This window comes from Phyllostomus hastatus, unplaced genomic scaffold, assembly GCF_019186645.2.
Source record: "Phyllostomus hastatus isolate PE091 unplaced genomic scaffold, TTU_PhHast_1.1 phas_contig_58, whole genome shotgun sequence".
NCBI classification, from domain to species: domain Eukaryota; kingdom Metazoa; phylum Chordata; class Mammalia; order Chiroptera; family Phyllostomidae; genus Phyllostomus; species Phyllostomus hastatus.
This window is the reverse complement of record NW_025333916.1, coordinates 16,111,849-16,138,386: the sequence shown is the minus strand read 5'-3', so window position 1 is coordinate 16,138,386 and position 26,538 is coordinate 16,111,849. Positions and strand designations below refer to the sequence as shown.

General features: G+C 38.4%; 1 protein-coding gene across 9 annotated transcripts in view; it reads right to left on the bottom strand.

The window, feature by feature from the left end:
* SSBP2 (single stranded DNA binding protein 2) overlaps nucleotides 1-19,281 on the bottom strand; it is a 249,537-nt gene extending 230,256 nt beyond the window's left edge. For 2 of the 9 annotated variants that reach the window (XM_045848146.1, XM_045848149.1), the window contains exon 1: nucleotides 19,034-19,281. In XM_045848146.1, coding sequence (XP_045704102.1) covers nucleotides 19,034-19,095 — 62 coding nt within the window. In that variant the 5' untranslated portion in view covers nucleotides 19,096-19,281. The remainder of the gene's footprint in view (nucleotides 1-19,033) is intronic. The other 7 variants (XM_045848145.1, XM_045848144.1, XM_045848150.1 and 4 more) reach the window with 5 other exon arrangements.
* Nucleotides 19,282-26,538: the final 7,257 nt, after the last annotated feature.

Genomic DNA, 26,538 nt, shown 5'->3' with positions numbered 1-26,538 from the left:
TTTGTATACATTCTAAAATTCTTAGCCTTGCCAAAAAGACAAGGAAAATATGGATATATGAAAAATATATCCGCAATATAAACAAATTCTCAGTATACACCATATAGACGATTAGCCAACCAAGGAAAATGGACTTACAAAGCCTTATGAATTTGTTAAGTAGAAAGATTTTTCTGTATTTAAGAAGTATTTATGAGGAAAACATTTAAAGATGGTATGATATACTCTTAAGCAGTCCCATCACTGCCTTGCCAATCAATAATTGGCTCTTTTACAACTGATATCAAGACCATTGCCCTTACTGGAAGATTTTTCAAATAAATGCGACTATATTCAAGTTCCCAAGAGACAAATCAAATTGACGTGAATATGCTCCTCATTGTTGATTTTAAATGAATATAAGCATACTAAATTAATGATCAAATTAAAGTACTTAATGAATTTTGTTTAGAACAGCAATGGTTGCAAACTTTAGTTAATGCATCTCACGCTGGATGTTGCAAATTATATTAAACATACACTGACAACACTTAATGCATTGCATCTTTTTTAACTATATGACAAAAAATAAATAACAACCCTAATCCTGTTGCATTGCAAATCCTGCTGTTTAATCCTAATCAGTTGCATTTCAAAGCTCTAATAAAACAGTCATGAAATTTATGTAAAGGGCATATATGCTATTAGTGATGTGTTACATAGGACTCATTTGAACTTATACTTTAAAATGTTTTAATTCAAATATATGTTTGAATAAATAATAGTAAGAAATTAGTGTTCTTTAAATGATAATTCACAACATATTATATAAATTTCCCTGTTGATAGGGTGAAATTTCATCATAAAATGTTATATAAAAGTAGAACACAAATAATAAACCATACTTTATATCATTCTTATGTCTATTTGTTTGCCTCTGAGCTTAAGCTTTTCCTGTTATAAATAATTACTTATCAATCTACCTGTGCTTTATTACATGTGGGTAAAATGAAATTGGTATTGTTTAGTACCTCAGGTGACTTGTTTCCTGTTTTCAACATGGTAGAAAAACTGATCAAGTCACTTTCCTGCTTAAAAATCTTACAGTGAACCCCCAGTAGCCTCAGGATCCATCCAGAATTCTTAGCCTGGCTTTCAGAAAATAGCCCTTGCTTATTTCTGTAGCTTCTACCACCTTACAAAATCACCCCTCCCCAAACATACACACAACTAAAGCCCTGCTGAATTCTCTGTTTCTAAAAAGGATGATAGTCTCTCTCACTTCTGGACTTCTCCCCAGCACAAACTGTTCCTTGTGCCAAAAACCCTGTTTACTTCTCTGGCAGGGCTTACCCTGCTCACTGCTGCATCTCCACTGACTTCTACAGTGCCCACCACAGAGCAGAACCTACACTAAGTATTTCATGAGTGAATTCAGCAAATGATTTTAAAGTTTTTATTTAACTTTTGTTCCTGAAGGAGGGATTTACCTCAAAGATGGAAAATGACAAATGCTCACAAATGTTATCTTTTGTTGCCTTTCCCTCTCTTATTGAAAAGGGTACTTTTTAGTCAACTGGCTTTGCTGTTTTTCCTAGTAAATAATATCAAAAATTTTACATGCAAGTATGAATACAGACAAATCAAGGAATGTTATATGATTGTTTTTATTTTCCTCACTTTACTTATTTGTATATTTTTACTTTGAATAATTACTTAAATAACAAAAACTATTTTTAAGAACAGCTTTATAAACATGCAATACATGTTGCATAAACATGCAATACACTGCGCAGATTAAAGTGTGCAGTTTGCTACATTTTGCAGTGTGTATACATCAACAAAACCATCATCACAATCAAAATAATGAACAATTCCATTACCCCCAAAGCTTTTTCAATCTCTCCTTCCCAGTCCTTTCTGTCCCCACCCACTCCTCCTCCAGGCAACCACTGATCTGCTTTCTGCTAACATAAATTAGTTTGCACTTGTTAGAATTGTATATAAAGAGAATCAACCAGTATGTACTTTATAAAAAGTATTTTAAATAGTACTACTGTGCACTATAAATAGGGGTTTTACTCAAGCATTGTCGGTTATCCCTTCTACTAATTTAAAAAGTAAAATGCAAATTTAGAGATACTCTATAGGGAGGACTTAGAGTATGTTAACCAGGAGAGATTTTAAAAATACTTCCCCATCAAATTTTTGCTTTAAGTCTAATAGCTTACTGACTGGTAGCCACATTAGGCAGCTGCTAAGGTTTTCAATAATTCCAAAGTCATTTCCTAGTCATCACTTGAAAATGTTCCCTTTATTTCATCTCCTACAAGTCAAAAAACCTTTTAAAAATCAGTTGGCAAAGCTAGCAATGTAACTCAACCAAGTATCTCACCTCATCCTAAAAATAATTTTTAAAAATTCACAGTCACTTTCTAAGCCCATCTACTAAAGCTAAAACCACGTTACCTATTGCCTTCTTTTTCCCTTCCATGTCCCCTAGAGGATACCAGTACTGTCATCCTTTAATTTACACACACACACACACAAAACGTTCAAAGTAATTGATAAGACCAGTGTTTCCCAACTAACCTCACACAAAATTACCCAAGTAAACCATCTATATCTTTTTCTATTAGTCTTCTCTCTATGCCTTTTTCTCAAGGACAGACTGTCCACATGTGATGTCTCCATTTCCTTGCCTGACAGCCAACTCCTGAAAGCATGGCATATTAGCTTGGGTTCACTCCACTGAAGTTGTTCTCCCCAAGGTCACAGATGATTTCTTCATCTAAAAAGTCCCCTTCCTTCACTTTCGTGATGCCAGTCCCTTAACAAGTTTCCCTCCTACCTCCCTAGTGTTTCTTTTCAGTCTCAATCTCAAATTCTTCTTCCACCTCTCCTTTAAATATTCCCCAAGGTCCCATCTTTATCTCTTCATACTTTCTCCCTGGACATTCATTCCCATAAAGATGACTTCACTCCTGTCTCAGGGCTTCAAATGATAGACAAGCAAGAAGAATGGGCCATGCGTAAGAGGTAAAACAAGCTAAACTAATGCATGCCTATGATTAAAAGTTGGGGTAGTAGGGAAGTATAGCATGTACGTAGCTTCTGGAGTGTGGTAATGTTCTAGGTTACCCTGGTGTGTTCAGTTAGTGAAAATTTATCATTCTATATAACTAGAATATGTACACTCTTCTATATTAATGTCATACCTCAATAATGTTATTTTTTCAAGAGAGAGAAAGAATGAGCCAAACCTGAGTTCAGGTTCCAGGTCCAACATGTGTTACTTGGCCAAATTACTTATCCTATTAGAGCCCATCACTAAAATGGAGGTGTTATCATTAAAATGCAAATAATAATATCTTCTTCACAGGACTGTAAAGAATGAAATAAAATACAAATAAGGTGCCGGGCACACAAGTACCTTAGGATTACAAATGTTACTTCTCCTGCCCTTTCTCAGTTCTGAGTCTCCAGCCTACACACACTTCCTTCACACTTCAACTCAAAAATCACATATCCAATTTTCTCCCAAAGTGCTCCATCTCTTACATCTGAACGGCATCGCAAACTGAATTCATCATCTTCCTCCTTACAACTATCTGCTCTTCCTGTGTAGTCCCTTGAAGTCTATGACTGAAATTTCTACCCACAGTTATGACCATCTTAAAAATCCTAATTTTCACATTTAGGCCACCAAATCCTATGTACTCTACATCCTAAGACATCCACTGGGCTGCAGTGGTGTAGAAAAACGAGGTATTACTACAGCAGCTTACTTATTACAATAGCTTCCTAACATATCTGACTCCCCTTTCACCCTGCCCTCCATATTATGTCCGGAATGATTCTTCTAAACTGCACCTGAGAAGATGCCGCTTTTCTGCTTAAAATTACTTATCTCCCAAGTCAAGCTGTTACACAAGGTGGTTCTCAGAATAGTTCCTATTTTACTTGTCAGATTTAACCCTTACAGCACATCCAGCTGTACCAGCTTTCTTGCAGCTCACCATGTATACCATGCTCTATAATGCCTGCATGTGTCTGTATGTTTCTCTCCCTAAAATACTCTTTACTTGCCCCTCCCCCCAAGTTGGCTAATTCTTATTCCTCATTTAATAAATATCTTCTTATAAATAACTCCTGAGTCTCTCATAGCCTGAGGCTGGATTCAATGCACGCCCTTTTTCAGAACTCCCATTACACTTTTGCATACAATTGCAGCACTTGTTACTTATGGGTGTGATGATCTCTGGTAGTGAGCCCCTTCTGGAACAGTGAGCTCCTGGTGGGCAAAGACTGTGGCGTTACCCACAGTTCAGCTTAGGGGGGCTCCACAGATGTGCACATGTGAGAGACAGTTCAAGTTTCTTAAATGAATAAAGGAATGAGGAGACAGCAGAAAGCAGGGATATTATCCCCACCTCTTAAAATGTATGGAAATTTATATCATCATAAAATAGTTAAATGGGTTTTAAAACTAATTTTAAATGCTATTTTGACAAAACCCAATTTTTTAAAAGTTCTGTTTTCTCAAGTCATTCTACACAAAGAGGTGGGAAACTTGATTCAAATGTTTTAAACTTGGAAACAATATTTTCCTAGATATCCGCCATTGGCCCTGCCAGATCTCTCCACCCTTGTGCCCTGCTGAGGCCTGGGAGTTTGATCTGTAGCTACAGAGTGTGTCATCTTGGCCCCCTTGCTCTCTGACTCCCCGTTGGGTTCTACAAAAAGGAGGCGTCAGCCAATGAGAGGGGAGAAGAAGGAAGATCCCCTCCGTTAGACCTCCAGCCTCTGTTTACAGTGAGTTCAACAGCCTCACCAACCGCAGCTTCAAGGAGGGGGATCTTTCCGAAGTGACCACGGCACTCACTGGATTCTGGTGACTGCTCTCTCCCTTTTCTCCTTCAAATCTAAGATGGGCAATGCTTCCCTTGTTTCTAATTCTTGGTGTTTTTCCAACCTTGTTGGTTTTAATCCTGCACATACCTTTATTAAACTCTCCTCAATTACCCTTTTAAGGAAGCTATCTTGCTGAGGATTTGAGTAACACAAACATAGAAATACTTTGTCAGCTAACCACTTTTTTGCCAGTGCTTGCTGTAGCATGAGTTCTCTTGTTAATGATAGCCCCATCTTACAGGAAAGCATCAACAAACAGCCTTTAATGTTTTAATAAAAACATACCTATACCCTAGCCCCAGCCAGTGTTGCCCAGTTGGGCACTGTCCTGAGACCAAAAGGTCACTGGTTTGATTCCTGGTCAGGGCACATGCCAGGGTTGCAGGCTTGGTCCCCTAGGGCATGTACAGAAGGCAACCAATCGATGTGTTTCCCTCACATCAATGTTTCTCAACATCTCTTTCTCCCTCCCTTTCCCTCTCTCTAAAATAAAAATAATACATGCCTATACCCTAATCTTTCTAGCCCTGAATTTATAAGTCCAACTCACTTTTATAATTCACCTAATAGAAATTTGAATTCAAAATGAATTAGTAGCTCATTTCTCAGGATAAACTATCTGAAAACTACTCCCAAGACACACACATATCTGTGTGTGTATGTATAATGTATTTTATGGTAAGAAACCTCCACTACTATATTCTAAATAAAAGAATAATAATACCAGTCTCTCAGTTTAACTCAGGGTTTAAAAATGTTTACTGAAACTCCTTTGATAGTTTCCTAATAATAGCTATTGCTTAAATTAAATGATAAAGTATAACCATCACACAATTTTAATCCAATTATGAACAAGAAATGGTATGTGATATGTGAAAAATAAAACAAAGAAATTGTTTCTATATTTTCTAATTGTCAGTACTACAGAAATGACTGTGTAATAGGTTCAATATGGCTGTACTATTGCTCCTGGACCACAGGGAACTTTCCAGATGCCCTAGTCAAAAAAAAAAAAAAAAAAAGAAGAAGAAGAAGGCGGCCATATGTTGGTAGGAAGAAACAATAAGTGGAGACTTATAATTAGAAGAGAAAGTGTTTTTTTCCTAGATATTACATATTCCTCTTCTATTTATTTCTCACTCTAAAATTTAGCAAGCGGAGTAATAATTTATGCCAGATTACTTTGCCTCTAGATACAGAAAGAGAGAAGAAACGGCTCTACCTGAAATGACAACCTGAGCTCCTAACTGGTATATTCCTCTCTGACCAGCATTACATCCAAGTTCTTAAATCTCAGATACCAGCTAAAGGATTTAGAGCTATTTGTGGAAACTTTTTGTTTGTTACATTTCTGCCCAACCTATTAGCAGCTGTAAATGTTTTCCTTAACCTTTTTCCCTAACCTGTCTCTATTGCCTCTCACCCCAGCTAAAAATGGAACTACCCAAGCATTCCCCTCCCACTCCCCCAGCCTCATAACTCCCATTACTCTTATCCCATATTAAGCAATAAAATACACTGAGGCAAAATAGTTTAAATGAGCAGTGGAGTCATGGAGTTGCTAGAGGGATTAAGAAAGAAAAGAAGCCAAACACAAAAAGACAAATACTGTATAATCCCACTTATACAAGGTGCCTAGAATAGTCAAGTTCGTTGTGACAGAAAACAGAAGGGTAGTTGCCAAGGGCTGTGGGAAAAGGAAACAGTAAGCTACCATCCAGTGGGTACACAGTTTCAGTTCAAGAAGGTGAAATAGGGATGGATGCACAATAATGTGAATGTACTTAATGCCACTGAAAAGTACACCTAAAAATGGTTAAAATGGTACATTTTATGTTATACATGTTACCATTATAAAAACAAAAATGAGAAAAGAATATTCTATCAACAACCCATATCAAGAGACTTTCCCTTTTATATTGGAAAGAAGCACAAAAGTGAAAAAAAGAAACAACAAAACTTCCCTTTCCTTCCCCCACCCCAGCTCTCCAAATTGAAGCTAACTGGTAACAAAACAGAGAAGAGTCCATTGATCAAAATTAGCCTGAGCCTTCACAAATTAGAAATCCAAACAACCCCAAATCCCAAACCAATCAACTTAGGTAACAAAAGCATATTGATTTCAAACAAAAATCAGATTTTACTTATGATATAGCACTTTGCAGTTAAGTAATTATATAGAACTACTCCAGAACTACTCTAGAATTGTATAGAATGGAGTTAAGAATTGTATATTGTTTAACGCACACTATAGCAATATTTTCCATTTAATCAGAATATTGGTATAAACTTCTATCATCTAATCCATGATTGTTACATTAAATCTACACCTAAGCCTTCTAATATATATATATGTGTATACATATGTATATGTATACAAACACACATATATGAATGTCTCATTTTAAAAGAGGCAGCTATAGTACAATGAAAGAAGCAATGACCTTGGAACCAAAAAAAAATCTTGATATGATTCAGCTCTGCCACACAGTATCTATATATTACCCTCTCTGGGCAAACCTATTTCCATTTATAAATCTCAGTAGTCAATGGGAATTGTCACCTACCTCACAGAATCATTGTAAAATTTAAATAAAATAAAGCACATTAAGTACCTTGAAACTATAAAGTATAATTTCATTTATTATTAAATTTGTTAAAACACAAAGGAGAGCCCTGGCTGGTGTAGCTCAGTGGATTGAGCTCAGGCTGCGAACCAGTGTCGCAGGTTCGATTCCCAGTCAGGGTACATGCCTGGGTTGCAGGCCATGACCCCCAGCAACCGCACATTGATGTTTCTCTCTCTCTCACCCTCCCTTCCCTCTCTAAAAATAAATAAATTAAAAAAAAAACACACAAAGGAGATTATTCTAACAAAAATTCGTATTTAAATATACACATATTTCATAGTAAAACAACTAGGTAATCTGTTGTCCTAAAATACACAGGAATACTAAGTGCCTATATGACAGAAGCACTTCTTAGAGATAATCTATTAATCCTGGTGCCAAATATTAAAAATACCATGAAGAAAATGAGCTACATTTAGAGAGAGCCTGTTATAATAGGTTACACCCTCAATTCATTTATTCCCAAAATACCTCATTTGAATTCCGAGCACTGTGCTAATCAGTGGGAATACATTGCAGAAGACACCATGGTTCTTGTCCTCAGGGAGCTTCCAATCTAATCAGGAGGTAAGACATTGAACAAAATATCATGCAAATAATTAATCAATATATGGTAGATGTGACAAAAGGAAGAGTAGAGTTTGCTGTAAACGTGAAGAGTAAGGGTGTCTAATCCAATTTGGGAAATTTTATGCCAGTTATATTGTTCCTTGTCAACCCAATGGGCTTTGAGCATTCAGTAAATCTTAGCAATTTCTATCATTATTATTTTAAAAACCTCATGTTCCACTGTCCTCGTAAGGAACAACTATATCCTTAGTGTTTGGGGAAAAAAGAAGTGGTCAACCTTATTAACTAGGAAAACCCAGATAAACTAGACCCATCATCCCATTCCTCAGTAAAAAACAAAACCAGCCATGGCTGGTGTGGCTCAATGGATTGAGGGTCAGCCTGTGAACTGAAGGGTTGTTGGTTTGATACTCAAATAAGTAAGTAAAATCTTTTAAAACAAAACAAACAAACAAAAAAAGTGGTCCCAGAAAGTATAGCTTCCCATTCCAAATTTGACTCATATAGTATTTTACATATATTTGAGCAATTATGCTGATGCTAAAGTTTCCTCAGTGGTACTTTAAACCTGCCTGAAATACTCTAACCCCAAATCTTCATATGTAACTGACTCTTTCAATATTCCCCAGGTTTGTGCTCAGATGTTTCCTTCTCCAAGAACCTTCCCTTGACTATCCGTGTCTAATGTAGCCTTCCAATCACTCTCTAAATGACATCACCTTACTTCATTACTTTTACAGTACTTATGAGTATCTGAAATTGCCTACTACATTTATTTACTGGTTTATTATTATGTGTTTCTCCTTCAAACTTTAAAGTAAGTTTCATAAAAGCAGGGGCCCATTTTATTGTTTCCATATCCTCAAGATACATATTCTTTGCCAAACATCCTCAATTTTGTTTAGGTAGTTCAGCACCCATTTATGATAAAAACTCTCAACAGAGTGGGAATAGAGGAAACATACCTAAACATAATAAAGGGCACACAGGACAAACCTGCTACCAGAACAGTCAACAGGCAAAAATTATAAGCATTCCCCTTAAGGTTAGGAACAAGAGAGGGACATCCACTTTCATCTCTCTTATTCAACATAATATTGGAAGTCCTAGCCACAGTAATCAGACAAGAAGAAGTAAAAGACATCCAAATTGGAAAGAGGAAGTAAAAGTGTCTTTACTTAAAGATGACATGATACTGTACATAGAGAACCCCAAAGATTCCACCAAGAATCTACTAGAACTGATAAATGAATTCAGCAAAGTAGCAGGATACAAAATTAATATCCAGAAATCAGTTGCATTTTTATATGCTAATAACAAACTAACAGAAAGGGAAATTAACAGCCCCATTCACAATTTCTTCAAAAAGAATAAAATACCAAGGAATAAACCTCACCAAGGATGTAAAAAAGCTGTACATGGAAAATTATAAAACACTGAAGAAAGACATTGAAGAAGATCCAAATAAGTGGAAGCACATACTGTGTTCATGGATAGGAAGAATTAACATCATTAAAATGTCCATACTACCCAAAGCAATCTATAGATTTATTGCAACTCCTATCAAGATTCCAATGATGTATTTCACAGAACTAAAACAAATATTCCAAGAATTTATATGGAACCGCAAAATGTCCTGCATAGTGACAGAAATTCTGAGAAAGAAAAGCAAAATTGGAGGAATCACGCTACCTAATATTGAACTATAATGCAAGGCCATAGTAATCAAAACAGCCTGGTACTGGCATTAAAAACAAACACACTGATCAATAGAACAGAATAGAGAACCCAGAAATAAACCCACAGCTTTACAGTTAATTAATATTTGACAGAGGAAGCAAGCACATACAATGGGCGAAAGATAATTTATTCAATAAATGGTGTTGACAAAATTGGACACATGCAGAAAAATGAAACTAGACCACCTTCTTACACCATATATGAGAATAAATTCAAAATGGATCAAAGAGTTAAATGTTAGACCCAAAACCATAAAAATCTTTGAAGAAAACATAGGCAGCAAAATCTTGGACATTGCTCATAGAAAATTTTTATCAAATATAGCTCCCCAGGCAAGAGAAATAAAAGAAAAAATAAACAAATGGGACCACATTAAACTAAAAAGTTTTGCACAACAAAGGAAGTCATCAACAAAATAAAAAGACAACACACAGAATGGGAGAACATATTCGCTGATGTATTTGATAAGGGGTTAATATCCACAGTATATGAAGTACTTACAAAACTCAACAGCAAAAAAAAAAATTAAAAAATGGGCAAAGGACATGAATACATACATCTCCAAAGAGGACATATAAAAAGACCAACAGACATATGAAAAGATGGTCAATGTCACTAATCATCAGAGAAATGCAAATAAAAACCACAATGAGGTAACATCCCACACCTGTCAGAATGGCTACCATCAATAAAGCAACAATCAAGTGCTGGCAAGGATGTGGAAGAAACGGGAACCCTTTTGCACTGTTGGTAGGAATGCAGATTGATGCAGACACTGTGGAAAGCAATATGGAGATACCTCAAAAAATTAAAAATGGATCTGCCTTTCAACCCAGCAATCCTACTTCTCGAAATATATCCAAAGAAACTCAAAACACTGATTTGAAAGAACATAAGCACTGCCATGTTCACTGCAGCGTTGTTTGTAACAGCTATGATATGGAAGCAGCACAAGTGTCCATCAACAGATGAATAGAACAACGGATGGATAAAACAACTACAGGATATTTACACAGTGGAATACTACTGGGCTGTAAAAAAGAAGAAAATTTTACCCTTTGCAACAATATGGATGGACCTGGAGAATATTATGCTAAGTGAAATAACCTAGTCAAAGACAGACATTTACCATATGATTTCACTCATTTGTGGTATCTAATGAACAAACTAAACTAACAAGCAAAACAGAGACAGGCTCAGAGATGGAAGGCAGATGACAGTTGGCAGGGTGGGGGGCGGAGTTAAGGGGTGGAGGGACTGAGTAAAAAGGAAAAAGAACTCATGGACATGACAACAATGTGGTGATTGCTGGGGGGCGTGATATAAGGAAATTAAATGGTAATGGAAAAAATATATAATAAAGATTAAATCAAAGAGAGAGAGAGAGAGAGAGACATCAAGAAGGAAAAAAAACTTGCCCTTTTCCCAGCCTTTATACTTGGTTGTATGAGAAAATAGTACTGGAAATCTGGTGCATGGATGAGTCCTGAGAGGGAAGTCACTAGGATGGCAAAGCAGCTGATCCTGAACCCTGGATGCACTTGATTCACTGAATCAACTATGAAACTATCTCTTCCAGACATCCTGTTATGTGAGATTTATTTTTAAATCCTGATCAATTAAGCCATTTTCTATCTCCTGTTTTGATACCTGCAACCAAAAGCATAATAAATTCTTAAGCCTCTGTTTCTTTTGTAGCATTAACAGAAAATAGTACATACAGCCTAGTGGATTTTTGAGAGGATAAAATGAAACAATTCAAATAAAGGCCAAACAAAATACTCAAATGATAACATTGCTGCTATTGTTACTATTAAACAATAACCTCTATGACAAAACTCCACAAGCTCTTTAAGTAGTAGTTTGGATTTTGATATTTTACATAAAACATTCATTTTAATCCTGTATAAATAAAACCATGTTTAAAAGAATAATTCATTTGCCTAGCTTTCTTCTCTCAGCAGCTCTTGGTGCTTTCTCAAGTCTGAAGTAGGTAAATAAAAGGAGAATCAAGGCAAATGTCAGCTCACTAATGAAAAATAACCATATTAATTTCAGGGGAGAGGCTGTTTTTAGCATCAATTCCTCTCTTAATTCACGTGGACAGAACCACATACAAATTTTCATCTTACCTTCTATTCTTACCTTCACATATGTCTCATCATTATTTTAATATGACTTAATCAAAAATTAAAACTATTTTAGTAATTAAAACTATATTACTATAACTATAAAAAATTTTTAAATAGAAAAAAGAACAAACTGCTATATTTCAGTCTCAATATTGTTTTCTGTGCGAACTACTTGTTTGATATGCCATGAAGCAAAATTAATACAGAAGAGCGAAAGGAGAACTCCAGGTTATTGGTTCAAGCTTACTCCAGCTAAACTGTGATTTTTTAATTAATTTATTGTGTTCAGTTACAATTGTCCCACCTTTTCCCCAATGGTCTCCCCTGCCCCATCCCCCCAACTCCCACAGTGAATCCCCCCCATTGTCCATGCCCATGAGTCCTCTATTCCTGTTCCCTTGCATGCCCCTTCCCAAATATGATGGTTCATTACTGTAAGGAAGCTATTTACTTTAAGAATCAAAATTCTTAAAGTAAAATATGAGGATTTACTTTACTTTACTTTAAATAAAATTTACTTTATTTTACTATAAAGTAAAATTGTTCTGTCAGTATTAAAGAAGTGACGCCAACTGAAGTATCTCTTTTAAAGGGCAAGTAACAAATATTAAATCCTCCACTGCCCTGGAACCATCCAGGCTCTTCTGAGTACAGATAAATTTTGGTCCTGTCAATATTACAAAACATTATTAGCTCTACTTTTCAAAAATCTTTAACTATTAACCTACCCTGACAAAAATTATGTTACCCATTATGACCAACCATGAATTTGGGCACCTGCAGGACTATGAAAAATTGCTTGGAAAAACTCTTTTCTTCCCTGGATGGGCAATTTTTCACCTATTTTTCAATATCCTCACACAATGGATGTGCTGTTTAGGGCAGGTAAAAATAGCCTCTACTATTTCTCTAACATTACAGAAATCAAGTAGACCATCCTTCAGATCACTTTTTAGAGTATGTGGGATTTTAATATAATAGTAAAGTAACTCTCACAGTCCTAAACATGTTAAGTTATATACATGGTAACAAAACCTATGTGACAGATGTTATACATGTAAAATATATATAAAATCTGATAAGCAAAGTTTAAAACATAATATTTAAATACAACCACTTATTTTTTATTCCAAACTCTCTTCAGATATTAACTAATATATCTTATTCTAGTGCCATAATGCTACTTTAAATCCTTCCTTGGGGAGACAATGTTATCAATTAATATAATACTTTAGCACGTTTGCAAAGGCTCACACATTACTAACCAACATGTAACTAGCATGCAAACATTTCATATCATTATCATCCAGTATAAAAGCACGAATGTACACAATAGTGGAGAATATTCCTATGTACCCCACAACAAAATTATAATTATCTTCAATACATATTTTTAAGTTATATACTCCCAGCCCAGCAACCATATCTTTTAAATCCAGTACATTAATCCCCAATGCTATGTACCAACATTAATGTAGCCATTGTGATCCCTACAGAAGAAAAAAGATTCTAAATTCACACTGTTTTTTTCCCCCAAATTTTACTACCAACTCTAAACTGTTGGGATGAAATGTTAATAAACTACAACCTATATGTAGTCCAACCCCTGGCCCAAAGTGTATGTTTTAATTTTAAAACAAATTAATTTCCTTTTCTAGTAGTAACTGCAGATAAAAGACACATTTGGTCCACTACTATAGAGCAACTAAAATTTAATATTTTTTATCTGGAGTTGGTTTTACAGGGCAAACTGGCTTTAAATTATGGGAATAAACTTTTCATTGTTTTCCTTCCACAACTGAAAAAATATATTACAATATTAACACTTTTTCTAAGAGTCAAGATAAATTATCTGGATAAAGAATGCTAAAATTTAACATCTTATACATTTTCTCTTCTTCAGGTTTGTTCCTTTGAAAACTAATTTGGAGAGAGAGGATACATCTAAAATAACAGAAAAGAGCAATCCAAAGAAAAACTCGCACAGCCAAGATGAGATGTTAGATAAGAGCTGTTCAGCATTTTGTAGGAAACATCCCAAAGATTAGGAAGGGGACAGTCAATTTAATATCTTATAGAAAATTTCATTCCCATTATGGTATTCCTTCATTAGTTTTAGAAATCTTGAATTGTGTTAACTGCTTGTCAATCAAGTTTCTAAACAGATTAGTATTATTTCACTCGTTTAACTTTATTTCTTTGAGAAAGGAAAAAAGAAGGAGCATTTATAATTTGTTGTGGGGGAGTGACTAAATAGTATACAGAGGCAATAATTTGATGCTGACAAATAATAATCCAATAATCTTTATTTTATATGGAGGAGTATTGATTGATTTTAGAGACAGGAAGAAAGAGAAACATTGATTTTGTTGTTCCACTTATTTATGCATTCTTTGATTGATTCTTGTTATGTGCTCTGACCAGGGACTGAACTCGCAAACTTGGCATATTGGGGGGATGCTCTAACCAACTCAGCTACCCAGCCAGGGTCTATATGGAATAGTATATGTTCTTTTCTGTAACCACATGAGCATATATATAATATTTATTTCTTGATGTATTCAGCTAAAAGGTTCATAATTTAAAAGCCCAAGTTACTTTTTAGAGCCCCAGGTAAAATGCAGCTTGGTTTCTGCAGTTTCTGACTAAGTTTACTTCATGTAATGTCACTGTCTGGCATGCATATATGTTCAACTTTGCTTTATACGAGATTCACCTTTCTGTGCTATTACATAACTTTAGAGGACCAAATTAGTTTAATTAAAAAGTAGTACCACTACCCAGCAATTCATAGGTTAGCAGTTATTCTTCCGTAGCAGTGCGGCTTGAAGTTCAGTAGTATCTCATATAGGAATCGTTCAAAACAAAATGTCTGATTTTAAGACTTAAGTGATCAAACAAAATTTCTAGAAGAAAAAATCTGAATAAATAAAAGTCTTCATTACCTAGGCTTCCAACTTTCACCTGTAAAATTTCTTTTCCTTCACACCACACACACATCTGCTATCCATGGAAATGGAGGGTATAAGCATCAGGGTTAGCCAATGGTTAAGATTGCATATCTGATCAAATCTTTAAGATCTCTTATATCTGATTACGCAATACAATTCCCTAAATCTGTAGCATCCTACCCTAGATTAGGAAGGCAATCTGATACACAGAAAGAAAAAATGTATCTTTTGGTTTCAACCACAGGTTCTAAACTTAAAGAAATCTTTGTTAGAAATTCAGCTAGCAAGGCATTCCTGCGCAAGTTACTTTTCTTATTTCTTTAATGGAGAAAAAATTACTATCTTTCAGAATTTTTGGGAGAATTAGAGAAAATATGAATGAAGCACTGAACACAGTAAATGGCATATAGAATAACAAAAATTACTTTTTGTTGTTATTGGCTATTTTTGAAACACAAATATGCTATACAGAATGTGGGACTCAAACTTTCGAAGTCCTTATTTTGGAGGTCACTTTGAAAGTCAAAAGGTTTTTTTCCCACATTTAAAAAAATTCTTTTGAGTCTAACATTCATTTATTCAAATATTTATTTGGTGCTTTTGACATATAAAGGCATTATCCTTAATATCAAGAATATCTCATAGAAGAAATTAGAAGTATCATCCCTTGCCCTCAAGGAACTTACATCTTAGAGGAGGCTAGACATTAAACAACCAATTATATTATTACCTAATTATAATTGTGAGTGCTACAAAGATAGCCTGCTAAAGGGAGAAATGACCTAACAGGCTCAGAATTTAAATTTCTCCACAAACATCCCACCTCCCTCCTGGGATTTGCAATCATACCCTCTATAATTAAACCTAATCCCAACCTTTGTATAGACTTGATCTGTTTTTTTTTTTAAACAATAGAATAAGTAATTAACCTGATTGGCCATTTTTAAGTTTACTTTTTAATTATTTTAAGTTATCTTTTAATTATAGTTCACATACAATATTTGCTTCAGGTGTACAACACAGTGATTAGACATTTATATACTTTATGCAGTGATACTCCATAAGTCTAGTAATCATCTGTCACCATACATGGTTATTATCATATTACTAACTATATCCCCTATGACTTTTTTTGTTCAGAACTATATATTTCAATTTTTAAAAACTGTGAAAAACCTACAAGTTAAGTTCAAGTATTCCAATGGTAACTTCTTAATGAAAGAAAGTAAAGATATAATTATATAGGTAAGCACTTGTCACCTACCCACTATAAACTTGTTAGAAAACACATTTCTTGATAGATTATAAAACCAATATATATATTTTATGTGCATGCTATTGCTCATAATAATTACTCATGTTTCAGAATGTTTTTATTAAAGCAAAGTAAATATTTATATATTTATTACCGAAAAATTATTTCTGTGATGTTTAAGATCACAACACTTCTAATTTGCTTACTAAAAGAGAATTGTTCACTCAAGTACCTTTTTAATCTGCTACCTTAAAATTTTTTTGTTTAAATCTGGTGATCCATTTTAAAGACAACTTCAAGATTCCTATTTTCAGAAGTTAGTACATTGCTGTAGAATAATGCCATTAAAGTCCCAAGTAAACATAAAGGAAAAAAACAGAGCAATCAGATCCCCTCTCCCACCAAAATGAAACTAAGTTTATTCTTTAAAATAGGATCTTCTTTAATATTTGTCTTGGATTCAAACAACAACATTCACCTAGAAATTAATGCAACAATTAATTCACAAGAGTCCTTGTCAATTTTCCAAAAGTGGCCTCTTCACCTATATTTTAGTTCATAAGGCAAGTCAGTCCAGGATTCCTGATGCCAATTACAATGAATGGAAGAAATATCTTTAAATCAAATAGCACCATCTAGCAGAACTCTCACTACTTTGCTTACAAAAGTAGATGTTACTCGGTGTTCAGTTTGGTAGAGCTGACAGCAAAAGTGTCAACTATTTGTTTTCATGAAAGAATCACAGAATTAGAGCTACAAAGGTCCAGATATCCCAGGTCTAACTTTCTCATTAACTATCTCAGGTACTAATTTTTTAAACAAACTTACAGGATAAAAATTAGATTCAGCCATTCCTGAAAGTGCAACTAAGATTTAAATTACCTTTATTCTCAAATCCAACCATCCTCAAAATAAATAAGGCTATATCTCAACACCTTTCAATTCCTTCACTCTCAATAACATGAAATCCAAATGCTCTGTAATCATTCAAACATTCTCCTCTGTTTTTATTTTATCAGGTATATTACAACTAAATGATCAATATATACAAATCAGACTGTTATTTCAAAACTTTGATTCTAATAACTGCTGTTTCTCAACCAGGCTATGATGCTGTCTTTTACGCATTCCTTGTCACAGCAATAAGATCCTGAATGTAGCTTCTCAGAAAATACCTCTGGGGAAAACAAACATCAGCAGCAACAACAACAACCAGCAGCTCTCCGTTAATTTTCAGTTGTTGTTTTGCTACATCAAGATCTGCCACCCCCAAATCCAATGGGAATTGTGTGTTGCTGCCAACTCGAAGATTAGGAAATGTTCCCATCCCTAGGGCACAAGAAACTTTCAGGAGACTATATAATATCTGCCTAAAGCAAAGAGGGAAACTCGCGAATTCGGTTTTTATTTAAGCGGCTATTTCCGTGTGCAAGGTAAGCAAGGTAGCTATTGGGAGATGCTCTCAGACTTTTCCACAATCTAAACACCCTCGGAAAGGGAGAGCACGTTCAATGACAAGGTAAACCTCACCATTGGAGTGGAGGTGGTGCCTGGGAATCACGGATCCGCTGCACAAAAAAGACGGGTTTTTCCCCAGTGGTCACAGTCACTATTCTCTCTCATTTTTAGTAACCACCAAATCACCGTTACAAGTGCATAAGAATAGCAGCAAACAGCCTTGCTTCGCAGTGTGCCGTGACGGTGGCATCCCGGCCCGGAGGGCTCTTTTCTCGCTAGCCTCCTCTCAGCTCCCACCGAAGTTAACACCTGTATCTCTACATAACCCTAACCAAACAACTCCTTCCAATGTCTACGCTTCTCTCTTCCCTAAAATCCTTTTCGGACCACTGCCCCCTCCCCACTGCAGAAAATCCTCCTTGCACCGGTCGCCGCAGCTCACATAACACCCCCTCCAAGGACCCCAAGACCTCCGCTGGGGAAATCACAGCCCCCAGATATTTAGAAAGCAGCAAGTCTCCCCCAAAAAGTTCGCCAGTCACCGCTGCAGCAGCTTTAAGTCGGCTGCGAGAGGCAGAAACACCAGCCTGCCCCGGCAGATCCCGCTTCTCACCAGCACACTTTCCCTCCCCAGGAACTCGGTCCCTCTCAGACCCCTAAACTTCAGCGGCGCCCCTGGCGCCCACCGTCCCCGCCCCGCGAGGTGCAGAGAGCTGGGAGCACCGCGTCCCTCCGCTGGCTGGGGAAAGTCCCCACGCCCACCCGACCCACGCCCGCACACGCCCTCCGCGCCCCGCGCGCGTCTCCGCGCCCTGCGGGGCCCCGCTCGGCCGCTCCACGCCTGGCTTCCGCCCGCCGCGCAACCGGCACCGCCGCCCTCGCCTAGCCCGGCACAGAGCCCCGGCGCCCGAGCCCCCGCTGCGGTGCCCCTCGCTCTGTCCGCCAGACCCTAGCCCGCCCCTCTAAACACCCACGATCGCCTCCTAACGCAGCTGCCACCTCCAACCCTCCCCGCGACCTCCGGCGGCTCTCCGGGTCCCCGCAACCTCGGACCCTAGCTCTAAAGTTACTTTGTGGGGAGATGAACCCTTGGGTTATTTCCCTCAATCACCTAAACAAGTTTCTCTCCCCGCCACCAGCACTGCGGCCGCCCCCCAAAAACACTCCCTCCCTCCCACCGACAGCCCCCACGGCCGCCGCCCCACGAAAGCACCTCTAGGGAGACGGCCGCTCCCCGCACCGCATGCCCCCAGCTCGCGTACCCCTCCCCCGGCCAGCCCATCCCCGGCTCTCCCCGGGCGGAGAGTGTCTGTGTATCTGTGTATCTCCAAGAGAGTGCGCGAGTGCGTGCATGTGTGTGCGCGCGTGTGCAGGCGGAGGTGGGTGAGAAGCGGAGACACTTACTTCTCCCGGGCCTGGCTGTCGGACGGGACGGCGCTGCTGTTACTCTTGCCTTTGCCGTACATGCTTGTGCCGAGAGCAGCTCCCACTGTCACGCACCTGTCAACCCATCACAGCCTCCTCGGGAACAGCCCCGTCCCCATGGCGACCCACGCAGCCACCCCCACTATTGGCCGCTCCACGCCAAAGCTCCGCCCCCTTCGCCGAGGCAACGCGCAAGACTGACAGGCCTCCCCCTCCCTCCGGCCTTCCGAAGCGCGCGGCGGCTGCTACAGCCTAAGCGGCAGTCTCCTCCCTCCTTCCCTCCCTCCTGGGTTCCCTCCCTCCTTCTCTCACAGCTCTCCTCCCTCCTCCCGCTCTCCTTCCCCCCTCCCCCCTCCGAACCCCGGCGCAAGGGGGGAATTAGAAACTGCTCTAGAAGGATTTTAAACAACTGGCTGTTCTCTCCGCCGCCGCCCCTCCCCCCGCGCCGCCCGCGCTCGGCTCCTCACTGGAGAGAAGGCGCCGGGAGGAGGGGAAAGTGCGGCCTGGAGTTTCTGGCAGGAGCCGGCAGAGCTGGAACCACGGCGGCCCCAGACTTCGGGGCGCCGGCCGAGTACACTGACAGACCTTCAGTCCCGGCCGCCCTGGGAGACGCCCCCCACCCAAGCCTCCTCTTCCTTCCTGCTCTCCTGTCTGTGACCCGGTGCCCGTACCCAGCAGTGATCTCGGCCGCCCTTAGCCTCCTCCCTGGGGTGTCGCCCCCGCCCTGTTCCCTAAGGGCTAGCGGGTGAGGGGTGCACGCGCTGTTCCCTCGTTCCCTCGACCTTCTGGCAGAGCGACTCAGAGCAACTCGCTTACCCTCCGGGGGAGTGACTGCGCCTCAGGTCATTGGCGCCGTTGGGGTGGCGTCGCCTAGCTCCTGGGACCGCGCCCTGCGCCCCAAGGGAGCGCCCGGCCTTGGGCCTGCCTCCCACAGATGGCCCAGTGACTCCCGGGGCCTCAGTGCTCCTTTACCCCTGCCACTCCACGCCCAGGGCCGGTGGCGCACCAAGCACCAGATCCCCTGCCAGATCAGCTGCACAAAAAGGCCCCAGTCATCCCTGCCTGGCCTGGTTTTCCAGCCTGGACGGGTGGTGTCTACTTATCCTGACTTCTGGGGTGGGAAGGGCCATAGAAGGCCTTTAAAGACACCCCTGTCCATGTTCAGCAGAATACGTACGCCCCAGCCACTTTCCAAACTCGATGGTGTGCAAAGCTGTGTTACAGTAGAAAGGCTGCCAGAGAGTATTTCTGAATCCAAGCCCCTAATCCCATCCCATTCCAGTAAATGCGCAAAAGTTTCTGAAACAGACACAAACTGGTTCCCGATAGAACGCCATACTTCTGTCTCCGGAAGTCCCTGGGTGTAAAATCAAACAGTACTAGTTGGGTTAGAAAGAATAGATGGGCATCAAACAGAGTGACAGAGAAGAGGGGTGCAGGTGGGGTTTAGACAGGCGAAACATCAGGAAAGATGAATGGACGTTAAATAACTAAGGAAGGGAAGACGAAACAGATTCAAATGGGAAAAAGTGTACCTTTCTAGTCCTATTCCTCACAGCTTTACTCTTTTAGTAGTAGGATTATAAAAATTCATATGAAGATAAGGAGATGAAATGGAAAGAAATGGGCTTATGTGGACATTAACATCAAGTCATAGGAATAAAACATCAACAGAAGGTTAGAAAAAATGAGAGAAATAATCAGAAAAGGGGTTGGCAACCAAACATAAATCAAAAACTTGGGGGAGGGGGGAATGAAGAGAAAGGACCTGCTATACTGCTGTTAAGGAAAATGAAAAAAAGAATTGGAAGAATAAAAAAAAACAGGATTAGATGAAGCCATGGAATATGATAGCAAAAGAAGATGAGCAAAACAATGGAAGACTGACATTATAATAAAGATATTTAAAAAGTAGAAGTGCTGTTACTAAAAAGACAAAAAATCAGCCAATAGAAGTGAGAATAAAGAATTTAAAAAATCACAAGACCTTAAGTTGATTAATTTCCAAGAGAAGTTATTTGCCATTTCTTAATTTAAAATGTTCCCTTCTTTTTCTACAGTGATCTACAGTGATTTAGTAGTGGAGACATGGCATCCATAGACTCTGAAGTTCTAGAAGGAGCAACAATGAGCCAGTGAGCCTCTCTCTTTTGAACTATTCCTCAAAATGCTCAAATGTGCATAGGGTTTCCACTGTTTACAGTGTCTACCCTCAGGTTAGCTTTATGTAATTTGTTGTTCAAATATTGGCTTTCATTGGCTTTAACCCAAAAAACTATCATCATTCAGGGCTCCATCACAACCATTGAACATTCCCTATAAGGCGCTGCTTAGAGAATGCTGTCATGGAATGAGTTCCTGGCAGCTGCTTGCTGATCCATGCTTACTGCCCATACCTGGAATAAGGTAAGGTTTCCACTGAAAACTAAGAGTGGGCTTTGTACTGTTATCTACAAACAAATTAGTTATTATCCTTACTCTGGTGTTGGAATTCTCTAACTATGGTTCTCAGTTGTGTAACATAGAATTGCCTTAGGATGATTTATTTTTTTGTTACTGTTGTTCATTTTTGTTTGTCTGGGACCTCACTGGAATAAATCAGGCTAACTAAATCAGAACCTTGGGGATGGATCCAGGCATCTGTATTTTTTAAGCTCCAAGTGATTTTTAAATGTAACCAGAGCTGCTTAACTTTGCTCTTTAGTGTCCATTTAAAGACAGCCAATGGGCACCTTAGATCTCAGAATGAAATTTTTTAGGCTGTGGCTATACCTAACAGATGACCCTCCCCATGAAAAGCATTAAGCCATCTTTACCATGGACTTTACTTTCTACTCATTGAATCAACAAATTTGTTAATAGCATGAAAATGTATGACCACATGTGTTCTTATAATACAAGACCACAAATAGCCATGGTTTAATTTGCTATTTCCTAAAGAGAAAGGAAAAGTAAAAGAAAACAAGACAGGCTGTTTGCTCTCTACTGCTGTAATTTATTCATTTGATTGTATGTTACCCAGATTTGTTATATGGAAGAGTCCTTTGTGTAATGGTATATTTTCTGATATTTAAAAAATAAATAAATCATAGATCTGCACAGTATATTATGGAATTCAGAACAATTTGGTTGTAGTATATGCAAAGAATAAAATGCTAAAAGGTATTAGTTCAGAACTTGCCAAGTTAATGTCAGTTATCTTTACAAGAATGTTATCCAACAAATATACAAAGTGAAAACATGACTGTCCCTATACATGGTAACCTTAAAGCTTAAGTAATCAAATCAATTACCATTAAAACATCTCAGCAGCCACCTGAACCATCTCTGTTTTATTTTCCTCTTAATGTTTACACAGGTAAATAAAATGCTTCTTTGCCCTTGTTCAAATTATTTTGAGTGCAAACAATGTTCCTTGCATCAGCAACTGATCTCGTGGGGCCAACATTGTAATTAATGAGATTTGAAACACATTCAGAGCCAAATTTGAGATCCCAGACATAAAAATGAAGATCCATTGTTTTATTTTCAGTTTTATAAAGGGGGAAGAGATAGAAGATTTAAAGCTTCCTAGTGTAAAGAATCACAATATATTTTTTAGAAGTTTTGGGCTTTTTTAAAAACCTTACTTGTGAGGCTGCTTAATTTTGGGAAGCTGAATTTGTGGTTGGGGAATGCTGACTAGCTGAGCCACCAGAATAAAGCATTTGCATTTGAGGTTGATTTTTTTAACTTTATTCTTTCAGATATAGAACACCACAGTACTCAATCATTAGGTCTCCTCCCAAGTCAACCCCCCACCACATGCCCCCATTTTGTTTGGGCTCTGATACACAGTTTTCTCATTCTGGAACCTGCATCTTATTCTTGCAAGTCTTTATCTTTTTAAAGCAGGCAGTTCATTGTACCATTCTACTCAACCTCTAGATTGACTACACAGTGTTTTGGTCCTAATTTTTTTCTCGAAAACATTAAGGTTAATAATGTCTACATTCTTACAGTGCATGAAACTTCAGAAAAGATTTCCATTTGCTGTATAGAACAAAGAGATTTCTTCTTTATGTTTAAATGAAAGGAAATCATGAATTTAATTATTTGTGTCACATAGAATATCATGTTAACTTAAAAATATTTAAGGTAAGAAATATTTATTTAGAAAAAATAAACTATTCAAACATTAAAATGGATTTTCTTATTTTGTGGTAATTTTTTTCAAGTAACAAAACTGTTCTGTTAGTTATTTCATAAAACTACTTAGTTTATGAAAATAACATCTTACTTACAGCCATATCACTTTTCATTTCAAATCACTTAACAGTTATCCATCCACTCACTAATACCCAATATACCCCAGTTAATTGGAATTTTCTCACCAGTTTTAAAACTGGGTAAACTGAGTCCTAGAAAGATTCATTAACATGATCTGATCCGTCAAGAAAATAGAACTAGTTCCAGGATGAGAACTCTGTGTTCCTGGCTGACAGTCCTGTTCCCAGACCATGAAGCCGCACCTCTTTCTCTCAGAAGTGACTATTCCACAGAGGAATGCGAGCAAGCTCTGAGATGTTTGTCAAACTGCATGTGAAACTTCACTCCCAGGGAGAACAGACCAGCATGCGCAGATTTACAAACTGCTTACATGCCACATACCGAAGTAATTGAATGAACAGAGTCATTACAACTATAATGCTATGGAACATGTCCTCTTATACCAGAATATTAAATGAAATGGGGCCTCAAATTAACATTATTTGACACACTGTTATTGGTTTAACATCAGTTAATCTGAGGCAATGACTATTTTCTTACCCTGTTGCCCTGGATTTTTATCTCAACTTAGATATTCATAAACACTTACCAATGGGTTTGGGAAGATATTGTGCAGATCTACCAGTTCTAAACAGTTCCGTCTCTAGAGTACCTAGTCCTTTTTAACGCTACTATGAATTTGAAATTTAGAGACTTGGAACAAAATAAAATAATCCCAATATAAAGAATTGTGCATAAACTGAAGATGAAGAAAATGGGGAGGGGAAAAACAAGGCTACCATGTATGGCAATTTCACCCACATTAGCAGATTTTGCTAAACAAATTCCAAGAGATGCAGTGTTCACTGGTTGGACTCTTGTCATTCAATGTCTGAAGTTATGTGATGTAAAGTATGCCAAAGATTGTACTTTATTCTAAAGTATTACTATATGTTTTAGTGCATCTTAAATCTTCATAACAGTTTTTCACCTAAGAGTAGGCCAGTATGTCTCTGCATTCTTGGAGTTGACAAAAGCCCCAGTCTCAAGAGACAGGCTGTGCACCATTCCAGGCAGTATCATTTCCTTCTGTCGGGAATGAAAACATAGGGAAAAAAATACCTACTACATTTGCTTTTCATATTTTTCCAAAACAATTGAGTCCTCTTAACCAAGTGCGGCAAAAAGAGAAGATGAGAAAATGTACAACTATTGTATTTACCTTGAAATAGTTTATGGATAAAGGGTTACAAATACAAGGGCTGTCCAGAAAAAGTCCAGCCATTGTTAATATAATGCCATTGAGAACAAATGAGCCATTGAGAACAATTTGTACAACATTGATGCAACCTGGCAACCAAGGAGAGTGAACTGGAATGTGCATGACTGAACAATGACAACTTCACTGTACTAGTCAGTGGGGATGGTAGATGCCATTGAGTGAGCATATGTACTGTGTGGCTGTCACATTCAAAATGACTGAGCAAGTAGAGCAGTGAATCAACAAATCTGCATCCAGTTTTGCATTAAGCTTGAACATTCCTGTGCAGAAACTATTCAGATGATTCAGATGGCTGCAACTATGGGCAACTGGTGATTGGCAGCTTCATCACGACAATGTACCCACTCATGCATCATGTCCCAAGCAGAGTTTTTTGTCAAAACATCAAATCACCCAGGTGACTCAGCTCCTCTACAGCCCAGATTTGTTACCCTGTGGCTTCTAGCTTTTCCCAAAACTAAATCACCTTTGAAAGGGAAGAGATTTCAGACTGTCAACGAGATTCAGGAAACATGATACAGTAGCTGATGGCGATTGGGAGTACTGTGTGAGGTCCCAAGGTGCCCACTTCAAAGGGGACTGAGGCATCATTATCCCGTGTACAATGTTTCTTGTATTTTGTATCTTCAATAAATGTCTCTATTTTCATATTACATGACTGGATACTTTCTGGACAGACCCCATTTATTATGCTTTAACCTCTTTAGTAATATTAAAAATCTGTTTAAGACATGCTGAATGTATCCATTTCTAAGAGTAAACTGTAAAGTATAAACAGTCTTATCAGGTTCATGTATACTTGTCAAAGATATAGAGGGCACTTTATATAATTCATTTTTGGGTGCTCAAAAAGTCATTGAAACCAACTGGGCCCCACCCTTTGTACTACAAGAAGTTCCTGAAAATTTCTAAGAATTCTGTGGTAGTAATTGCTACATGCTAGCAGCATCATCATTAGATTATACATGTACAGACCAGCTTCCTCATTAGATAAATAATTTTATAATCTCATTATCATCAACCTCCAAGCTCATCAGGTCTTTTTTCTCAGACCTAAATTCTTGAGGAAGAGGATAGAAGGATCCCCCTACCACAAGGTGCTAAGTCATTGACCCCATTAGCCTCTCTTAACTTCTAAGACCCAAGTTGTCTGTGGTATTGGGGACCAGTGTTAAGAAAATTAAGAAAGAATCGATTTTTGGATTATGACCTGCTAGTCTGTCCTTCCTCTAACACTCATGGGAGAACCTTAATCAGTGTCTACGGCTTTTCAGATACTACTTGGGATTAAAGCTGTTGCTACACTCTGGGTTAAGGAGAATTTTGACTAAGGTACTGACCTCTGGAAAGCTCTTCTTTGGTACCATGTGTGATGCTGATATGGAAATTGCAGGCTTCAGGAACACTACATCCATTTGCCCTGGCTTTTCAACCTAGTCTGGTTTCTAGAAGGGAGGCAGACAAAGAACTCACTCTGGGGATGGATGTGGGAGAAGGGTGGGAAAGGAAGCACCCAGTTCTGAGTACTGTTTCCACCCTTCTGGAAGAGTTGGGCCTACACTCCAGCTTTCCTGTACTGCCTCCTTTGCTCCTGCTTCGGCTTGATGCCCTTTTAGGAGATTACAACTCTGTTCTAGATTTTGGGTGTTTTCTTTATTTTAAAGGATCATTTATCCTTTGTGGCACAAGGAGACACATGCCATATCCATGTCTGGGGAATTTTCTAAAGGGTTGTGGGGTGCTGCGGCATTGGGGTGCAGGGCTACATCTCATCACTTCAGCTTCCAGTCAGTGCAGGTTCCTTCAAAGGGCTTTATCATGTTACACCTCCCACCTTCCCATTCCCTCCTTTAACTGTTCTTCCTCTTTCTTCTCCCTTCGCTTTTCTTTCTCCTCCTCTTAACACCTGACAAATAACAACACATAAGACAAATAGAGAAGTTTAGTGGGAACA